Consider the following 10,000-nt stretch of genomic DNA (forward strand, 5'->3'; position numbering starts at 1 on the left):
GACGGTTATTATTGTTGTCAAGTTAAAACCGTCTATAGACTTTGAATGAGAAATGATTGAGTGTTTTGGAAATGGATATGATCATATAATATTATAATAATATTATTTATTATATAATAATATATAATTATATAGAGTAATAAGTACTTATTACTGTAAGAGCACAGAGGCTTCTCATTTTGTGTCTCTCAGCGTTCCTTCTGTTTGAGCCGAGGTGAAGCTTCACTCTCCTTTACAACTAAAGACCCACCCTCCATCCTGGATATGTGAAAGGTTGGGTCACTGCACAGCCAGTGAGGAGGGGATCTGCGATCTGGAACGTGTGCCGTTTGCTAATGGAATTTAATATCTTCAATTTCTCCTAGGAGGCTGAACTGGCTGCTCGGATACTCCTGGACCAAGGACAGGTAGGATTCTTCAGAGAGATGTTTGAATGTAATGGAGGCGTGTCTGTGTGTTTGTGCCTCTGGATCACATGGGCTCTGCTCACCATGCCTTAAGGAGCTGAGAGGATTCGTGTCACAAGAGCTTTTTCCCAACCCTGGTAAGAATTAGGGCTGCACGATTTATCGTATTTTCATCGTCATCGCGATATGAAAATGTGCGATGAACACATCGCAAAAGTCACGTGTTATCGCAAAAAAAAAAAAAAATTACAGTGCACATGAACGGAACATGCAAGATACCGGCTGAATAAGTGTCCAAATGTTCATGTCATTCTGGCCAATACTCCACTTCTGTTATAACATTTCAGTCTGGAATATGGAATATCTTTCAATAATCGTTATGACTAAAAGGCTAAAAGTAATCTCATGTGTAAGAAATGACTGTTATTCATTGAAGAAAAAATGTAAATAATTAACTTGTTGGTTTTGGATTTTTTTTTAGCTTCAAGAGTGCATTTTTGTTCGTATGACCCTCAACACAGGCTTTGAGAATCCCGTGCCACTTACTGATACGTATGCTTAAATTAACACACTCGTATTGCAAAATTAATTTAGGCCCTCACTGTAATACTAAGTTGAATTTGAAGTTCAGCATTAATACATTTGTCATGTATTGTCTTAGATTTACCTTTGTGTGTTATTGCAATATAAAACTACATAATTGAGAATCGATTCTAGATTCTGGAATCGAGAATCGTTGGAATCGAGAATCGATTCTGGAATCGGATCGTGACTCCAGGAATCGGAATCGGATCGGATCGTGGCTTAGCCGGATCTACCCATTAATATTTTTGTTTCTAGCATTTTTTTATTTGTCGCAGGTCATATCGTCATCGCAATATTGAACAGTGTTATCGCACATCGCAGCTTTTCCTCATATCGTGCAGCCCTAGTAAGAATCACACTCTGGGTCCTGATGTGGTCAACCCCAGTACCCCACTCATCTGGTACTCCAAGCAGGGTACAGACACACTGACTGTCTTTATCACCCACCCTGCAAAGAAAATGAAAATGGTAAATTTAAATGGAGGGAATATTAACAACATAGAAGATTGAATCCAACACATATCAGATCAGAAGCCCACATCAGTTGAGCACGTGTGTTAAATGTTCTTCCTCTGCAGCAGCACAGTGTTGAGACTCCACACGGTGTCTTGCACGTCACGCTCCACGGCACCACAAACACCCGCAGGCCTGCTATCCTCACCTTCCACGACGCGGGTCTGGACGGTCAGTCGCTCTCTCTGCCGGTCTCTCTTTTACCTGTCTCTCTCTCTACCTACCTGTCTCTCTCTGTCTCTCTCTACCTATCTCTCTGTCTCTCTCTGCCGGTCTCTCTTTTACCTGTCTCTCTCTACCTACCTGTCTCTCTCTGTCTCTCTCTACCTGTCTCTCTGTCTCTCTCTACCGGTCTCTCTTTTACCTGTCTCTCTTTACCTACCTGTCTCTCTCTGTCTCGCTCTACCTGTCTCTCTGTCTCTCTCTACCTGTCTCTCTGTCTCTCTCTACCGGTCTCTCTTTTACCTGTCTCTCTTTACCTACCTGTCTCTCTCTGTCTCTCTCTACCTGTCTCTCTGTCTCTCTCTACCGGTCTCTCTTTTACCTGTCTCTCTCTACCTACCTGTCTCTCTCTGTCTCTCTCTACCTATCTCTCTGTCTCTCTCTGCCGGTCTCTCTTTTACCTGTCTCTCTCTACCTACCTGTCTCTCTCTGTCTCTCTCTACCGGTCTCTCTTTTACCTGTCTCTCTTTACCTACCTGTCTCTCTCTGTCTCGCTCTACCTGTCTCTCTGTCTGTCTGTCTCTCTGTCTTTCTTTACCTACCTGTCTCTCTCTACCGGTCTCTCTGTCTGTCTCTCTGTCTCTCTGTCTACTGGTCTCTCTCTTCACCCATGTCTCCATCAAATTTCCTTTTTTCCCATCATTATGAACCAATTCTGAATTACACAAGTATCTGATTGTTCTGTACTTTTTCTCTTCTTTTTACTCTATTCCTTCTCTCTCTCTCTCTCTCTGTCTCTCTCTCTCTTTCTCTCTCTCTCTGTCTCTCTCTCTCTCTGTCTGTCTCTCTCTCTGTCTGTCTCTCTCTTTCTCTCCCTGTCTCTGTCTCTCTCTCTCTGTCTCTCTCTCTCTTTCTCTCTCTCTCTGTCTCTCTCTCTCTCTGTCTGTCTCTCTCTCTGTCTCTCTCTCTCTTTCTCTCCCTGTCTCTGTCTCTCTCTCTCTCTGTCTCTCTCTCTCTCTCTGTCTCTCTCTCTGTCTCTCTCTCTCTCTGTCTCTCTCTCTCTCTGTCTCTCTCTCTGTGTCTCTCCATCAGGTAAGAGCTGCTTCAACCCTCTGTTTAAGTTTGAGGAGATGCAGGAGATCGTGAAGAACTTCACCCTGGTTCATGTTGACGCCCCGGGGCAAGAGGAGGGAGCCGCCTCCTACCCCACAGGGTGTGTGTGTGTGTGTGTGTGTGTGTGTGTGTGTGTGTGTGTGTGTGTGTGTGTGTGTGTGTGTGTGTGTGTGCGTGTGCGTGTGTGCGTGCGTGTGCACACACACACACGTGCGTTCCTTCCTTTGCACTTCTCTAAGGCCATGTTCACATTACAGGCAAATCTGATAGGCTGATAAAGTCATTAATCATCATTATCTTGATTGGTTTCCCAAATCTGATTTGGGAGTGTGTCCGCACTGCCACAAATCTGATTCTCAAGTCGGATCTGTGTGTCCAGACCTCCATATGTGGTTTGGGACAAGTGACACAAATCAGACTTGGAGCGTCCAGACTCATAAAACCAATCTGAATAGAATCATTAATAGGTCACTAAAGTTCCTCCTCGTCTGAACATCTGAACATCTGCCTCTGATGATATCAGTATGTGTTTTAGTGTTTTGGACATGACACTGGGCCTCTGATCATATCAGTATGTGCTTTAGTGTTTTGGACATGACACTGGGCCTCTGATGATATCAGTATGTGCTTTAGTGTTTTGGACATGACACTGGGCCTCTGATGATATCAGTATGTGTTTTAGTGTTTTGGACATGACACTGGGCCTCTGATGATATCAGTATGTGCTTTAGTGTTTTGGACATGACACTGGGCCTCTGATCATATCAGTATGTGCTTTAGTGTTTTGGACATGACACTGGGCCTCTGATGATATCAGTATGTGTTTTAGTGTTTTGGACATGACACTGGGCCTCTGATCATATCAGTATGTGCTTTAGTGTTTTGGACATGACACTGGGCCTCTGATGATATCAGTATGTGCTTTAGTGTTTTGGACATGACACTGGGCCTCTGATGATATCAGTATGTGTTTTAGTGTTTTGGACATGACACTGGGCCTCTGATGATATCAGTATGTGCTTTAGTGTTTTGGACATGACACTGGGCCTCTGATGATATCAGTATGTGCTTTAGTGTTTTGGACATGACACTGGGCCTCTGATGATATCAGTATGTGCTTTAGTGTTTTGGACATGACACTGGGCCTCTGATGATATCAGTATGTGCTTTAGTGTTTTGGACATGACACTGGGCCTCTGATGATATCAGTATGTGTTTTAGTGTTTTGGACATGACACTGGGCCTCTGATCATATCAGTATGTGTTTTAGTGTTTTGGACATGACACTGGGCCTCTGATGATATCAGTATGTGTTTTAGTGTTTTGGACATGACACTGGGCCTCTGATGATATCAGTATGTGCTTTAGTGTTTTGGACATGACACTAGGCCTCTGATGATATCAGTATGTGCTTTAGTGTTTTGGACATGACACTGGGCCTCTGATGATATCAGTATGTGTTTTAGTGTTTTGGACATGACACTGGGCCTCTGATGATATCAGTATGTGTTTTAGTGTTTTGGACATGACACTGGGCCTCTGATGATATCAGTATGTGCTTTAGTGTTTTGGACATGACACTGGGCCTCTGATCATATCAGTATGTGTTTTAGTGTTTTGGACATGACACTGGGCCTCTGATGATATCAGTATGTGTTTTAGTGTTTTGGACATGACACTGGGCCTCTGATGATATCAGTATTGTGGCAACTCTGATTCAATCCAAGACACAAAAAAGCAGTTTTAAACGCCGGAGCGTTGTTTTATTCACCAAAATGAAACTCTTCCCTTATCGGGGTATGTCCATGAAATAGATCAAACTAAAGCAGGCTGGGTTAGCCTGGGGCCAGTGTGGGGGTTTGCTCCCCACCACGTAGCCAGGGCTCCGTTCCTCTTTTAATTGCTCCAGTAACGTGCCTGTGGACGAGAGGAGAGAGGGTCTGTCAGGCAACATCATATTATGACACGAGTATGTTTAGGGAGAGGAGTGGAAATCTGACTTACCGCCCGACAGCAAGGAGCGCTTCCTCCTGGAGGAAAACCGGCCACACAGTGAGCTTCAGAGCGGCGTCTGTTTACTAGGGCCACTGATTGGGGGATCTGTTCCAGCCGTGTGCTCTGTTCCTAACAGCGCCCGGCTGCTAGCGGTCCCACTGATTCAGGACATAATTGGGGAAATACCTATCAGTGATGACGTGTCCTAGACAGCGTTTCTGTCGGGATCCCCCGGCTCTGACGTCACTGTGGTGGCTGGCTGTCCTCCTGCTCTCACCTGTCAGGGGGTAGGCTGACGAAACTCCACAGTATGTGCTTTAGTGTTTTGGACATGACACTAGGCCTCTGATGATATCAGTATGTGTTTTAGTGTTTTGGACATGCCACTGGGCCTCTGATGATATCAGTATGTGTTTTAGTGTTTTGGACATGACACTGGGCCTCTGATGATATCAGTATGTGTTTTAGTGTTTTGGACATGACACTGGGCCTCTGATCATATCAGTATGTGTTTTAGTGTTTTGGACATGACACTGGGCCTCTGATGATATCAGTATGTGTTTTAGTGTTTTGGACATGACACTGGGCCTCTGATGATATCAGTATGTGCTTTAGTGTTTTGGACATGACACTGGGCCTCTGATGATATCAGTATGTGCTTTAGTGTTTTGGACATGACACTGGGCCTCTGATGATATCAGTATGTGTTTTAGTGTTTTGGACATGACACTGGGCCTCTGATGATATCAGTATGTGTTTTAGTGTTTTGGACATGACACTGTGCCTCTGATCATATCAGTATGTGCTTTAGTGTTTTGGACATGACACTGGGCCTCTGATGATATCAGTATGTGCTTTAGTGTTTTGGACATGACACTGGGCCTCTGATGATATCAGTATGTGTTTTAGTGTTTTGGACATGACACTGGGCCTCTGATGATATCAGTATGTGCTTTAGTGTTTTGGACATGACACTGGGCCTCTGATCATATCAGTATGTGCTTTAGTGTTTTGGACATGACACTGGGCCTCTGATGATATCAGTATGTGTTTTAGTGTTTTGGACATGACACTGGGCCTCTGATCATATCAGTATGTGCTTTAGTGTTTTGGACATGACACTGGGCCTCTGATGATATCAGTATGTGCTTTAGTGTTTTGGACATGACACTGGGCCTCTGATGATATCAGTATGTGTTTTAGTGTTTTGGACATGACACTGGGCCTCTGATGATATCAGTATGTGCTTTAGTGTTTTGGACATGACACTGGGCCTCTGATGATATCAGTATGTGCTTTAGTGTTTTGGACATGACACTGGGCCTCTGATGATATCAGTATGTGCTTTAGTGTTTTGGACATGACACTGGGCCTCTGATGATATCAGTATGTGCTTTAGTGTTTTGGACATGACACTGGGCCTCTGATGATATCAGTATGTGTTTTAGTGTTTTGGACATGACACTGGGCCTCTGATCATATCAGTATGTGTTTTAGTGTTTTGGACATGACACTGGGCCTCTGATGATATCAGTATGTGTTTTAGTGTTTTGGACATGACACTGGGCCTCTGATGATATCAGTATGTGCTTTAGTGTTTTGGACATGACACTAGGCCTCTGATGATATCAGTATGTGCTTTAGTGTTTTGGACATGACACTGGGCCTCTGATGATATCAGTATGTGTTTTAGTGTTTTGGACATGACACTGGGCCTCTGATGATATCAGTATGTGTTTTAGTGTTTTGGACATGACACTGGGCCTCTGATGATATCAGTATGTGCTTTAGTGTTTTGGACATGACACTGGGCCTCTGATCATATCAGTATGTGTTTTAGTGTTTTGGACATGACACTGGGCCTCTGATGATATCAGTATGTGTTTTAGTGTTTTGGACATGACACTGGGCCTCTGATCATATCAGTATGTGCTTTAGTGTTTTGGACATGACACTGGGCCTCTGATGATATCAGTATGTGTTTTAGTGTTTTGGACATGACACTGGGCCTCTGATGATATCAGTATGTGCTTTAGTGTTTTGGACATGACACTGGGCCTCTGATGATATCAGTATGTGTTTTAGTGTTTTGGACATGACACTGGGCCTCTGATGATATCAGTATGTGTTTTAGTGTTTTGGACATGACACTGGGCCTCTGATGATATCAGTATGTGCTTTAGTGTTTTGGACATGACACTGGGCCTCTGATGATATCAGTATGTGCTTTAGTGTTTTGGACATGACACTGTGCCTCTGATGATATCAGTATGTGCTTTAGTGTTTTGGACATGACACTGGGCCTCTGATCATATCAGTATGTGTTTTAGTGTTTTGGACATGACACTGGGCCTCTGATGATATCAGTATGTGCTTTAGTGTTTTGGACATGACACTGGGCCTCTGATGATATCAGTATGTGCTTTAGTGTTTTGGACATGACACTGGGCCTCTGATGATATCAGTATGTGTTTTAGTGTTTTGGACATGACACTGGGCCTCTGATGATATCAGTATGTGTTTTAGTGTTTTGGACATGACACTGGGCCTCTGATGATATCAGTATGTGTTTTAGTGTTTTGGACATGACACTGGGCCTCTGATGATATCAGTATTGTGGCAACTCTGATTCAATCCAAGACACAAAAAAGCAGTTTTAAACGCCGGAGCGTTGTTTTATTCACCAAAATGAAACTCTTCCCTTATCGGGGTATGTCCATGAAATAGATCAAACTAAAGCAGGCTGGGTTAGCCTGGGGCCAGTGTGGGGGTTTGCTCCCCACCACGTAGCCAGGGCTCCGTTCCTCTTTTAATTGCTCCAGTAACGTGCCTGTGGACGAGAGGAGAGAGGGTCTGTCAGGCAACATCATATTATGACACGAGTATGTTTAGGGAGAGGAGTGGAAATCTGACTTACCGCCCGACAGCAAGGAGCGCTTCCTCCTGGAGGAAAACCGGCCACACAGTGAGCTTCAGAGCGGCGTCTGTTTACTAGGGCCACTGATTGGGGGATCTGTTCCAGCCGTGTGCTCTGTTCCTAACAGCGCCCGGCTGCTAGCGGTCCCACTGATTCAGGACATAATTGGGGAAATACCTATCAGTGATGACGTGTCCTAGACAGCGTTTCTGTCGGGATCCCCCGGCTCTGACGTCACTGTGGTGGCTGGCTGTCCTCCTGCTCTCACCTGTCAGGGGGTAGGCTGACGAAACTCCACAGTATGTGCTTTAGTGTTTTGGACATGACACTAGGCCTCTGATGATATCAGTATGTGTTTTAGTGTTTTGGACATGCCACTGGGCCTCTGATGATATCAGTATGTGTTTTAGTGTTTTGGACATGCCACTGGGCCTCTGATGATATCAGTATGTGTTTTAGTGTTTTGGACATGACACTGGGCCTCTGATCATATCAGTATGTGTTTTAGTGTTTTGGACATGACACTGGGCCTCTGATGATATCAGTATGTGTTTTAGTGTTTTGGACATGACACTGGGCCTCTGATGATATCAGTATGTGTTTTAGTGTTTTGGACATGACACTGGGCCTCTGATCATATCAGTATGTGTTTTAGTGTTTTGGACATGACACTGGGCCTCTGATCATATCAGTATGTGCTTTAGTGTTTTGGACATGACACTGGGCCTCTGATGATATCAGTATGTGTTTTAGTGTTTTGGACATGACACTGGGCCTCTGATCATATCAGTATGTGTTTTAGTGTTTTGGACATGACACTGGGCCTCTGATGATATCAGTATGTGTTTTAGTGTTTTGGACATGACACTGGGCCTCTGATGATATCAGTATGTGTTTTAGTGTTTTGGACATGACACTGGGCCTCTGATGATATCAGTATTTGTTTTAGTGTTTTGGACATGACACTGGGCCTCTGATGATATCAGTATGTGTTTTAGTGTTTTGGACATGACACTGGGCCTCTGATCATATCAGTATGTGTTTTAGTGTTTTGGACATGACACTGGGCCTCTGATGATATCAGTATGTGTTTTAGTGTTTTGGACATGACACTGGGCCTCTGATGATATCAGTATGTGTTTTAGTGTTTTGGACATGACACTGGGCCTCTGATGATATCAGTATGTGCTTTAGTGTTTTGGACATGACACTGGGCCTCTGATGATATCAGTATGTGTTTTAGTGTTTTGGACATGACACTGGGCCTCTGATGATATCAGTATGTGTTTTAGTGTTTTGGACATGACACTGGGCCTCTGATCATATCAGTATGTGTTTTAGTGTTTTGGACATGACACTGGGCCTCTGATGATATCAGTATGTGTTTTAGTGTTTTGGACATGACACTGGGCCTCTGATGATATCAGTATGTGCTTTAGTGTTTTGGACATGACACTGGGCCTCTGATGATATCAGTATGTGCTTTAGTGTTTTGGACATGACACTGGGCCTCTGATGATATCAGTATGTGTTTTAGTGTTTTGGACATGACACTGTGCCTCTGATGATATCAGTATGTGTTTTAGTGTTTTGGACATGACACTGGGCCTCTGATGATATCAGTATGTGCTTTAGTGTTTTGGACATGACACTGGGCATCATTGTGTTTCTTGTTCTAGTTACCAGTATCCCTCCATGGAGACCATTGCAGAGATGATTCCAGCCGTCCTGCAGTTTTTCAAGTGAGTTCACTCGTATTCATGTTGCTATAAACTAGGGATGGGCGCGAGTACTCGGGTACTCAAGTACTCGTTCATAACGTCAGTACTCGAGTAACGTTTCCGCTGTTCGGGTACTCGCCCCACTCCCCACCCCTTTAAAAATGGTCTAAATCTACGCATGCATCGTTATGTGGATCTGGCAGCATGAACTGCACGGGCGTCAAGTCAGCCAGAATGTACAAGTATGTCATCCACTTTGTTGATTTCAAAATAAAATGCTTATTGTAACGTAAGTTGTAACCTTATTTATTTTGAGTAATGCGTTACAGCCATAGTTTCACGCCATATAACATCACAACGACTATTTTGATACAAGGTTTGCTGCTTCGTTCGTTGAAATACCTTTTCTCCTCCCAACGTGCATCAATAAGCTATTTACTTTTGTTTAAGTAACATTATTTTGAAAGTTTTAACAGCACACACACACAGTGAAGTCATTCAACAATACAAACACCTAACTGCCACTTGCTCTGTCATGTATGTCAAATACGCCGAATTTAAAACGCAGAGTTTAATTGTATGTTTAA

General features: G+C 43.7%; 1 protein-coding gene across 1 annotated transcript in view; it reads left to right on the forward strand.

Moving 5' to 3' along the window:
• LOC310780299 (protein NDRG2) overlaps positions 1-10,000 on the forward strand; it is a 50,901-nt gene that overhangs the window by 32,883 nt on the left and 8,018 nt on the right. Inside the window, exons 3-6 of the mRNA XM_083640872.1 lie at positions 366-407; positions 1,571-1,676; positions 2,760-2,880; positions 9,372-9,434. Coding sequence (XP_083496998.1) covers positions 366-407; positions 1,571-1,676; positions 2,760-2,880; positions 9,372-9,434 — 332 coding nt within the window. The remainder of the gene's footprint in view (positions 1-365; positions 408-1,570; positions 1,677-2,759; positions 2,881-9,371; positions 9,435-10,000) is intronic.

This window comes from Poromitra crassiceps, assembly GCF_964638095.1.
Source record: "Poromitra crassiceps genome assembly, chromosome: 7".
Lineage (NCBI taxonomy): Eukaryota > Metazoa > Chordata > Actinopteri > Beryciformes > Melamphaidae > Poromitra > Poromitra crassiceps.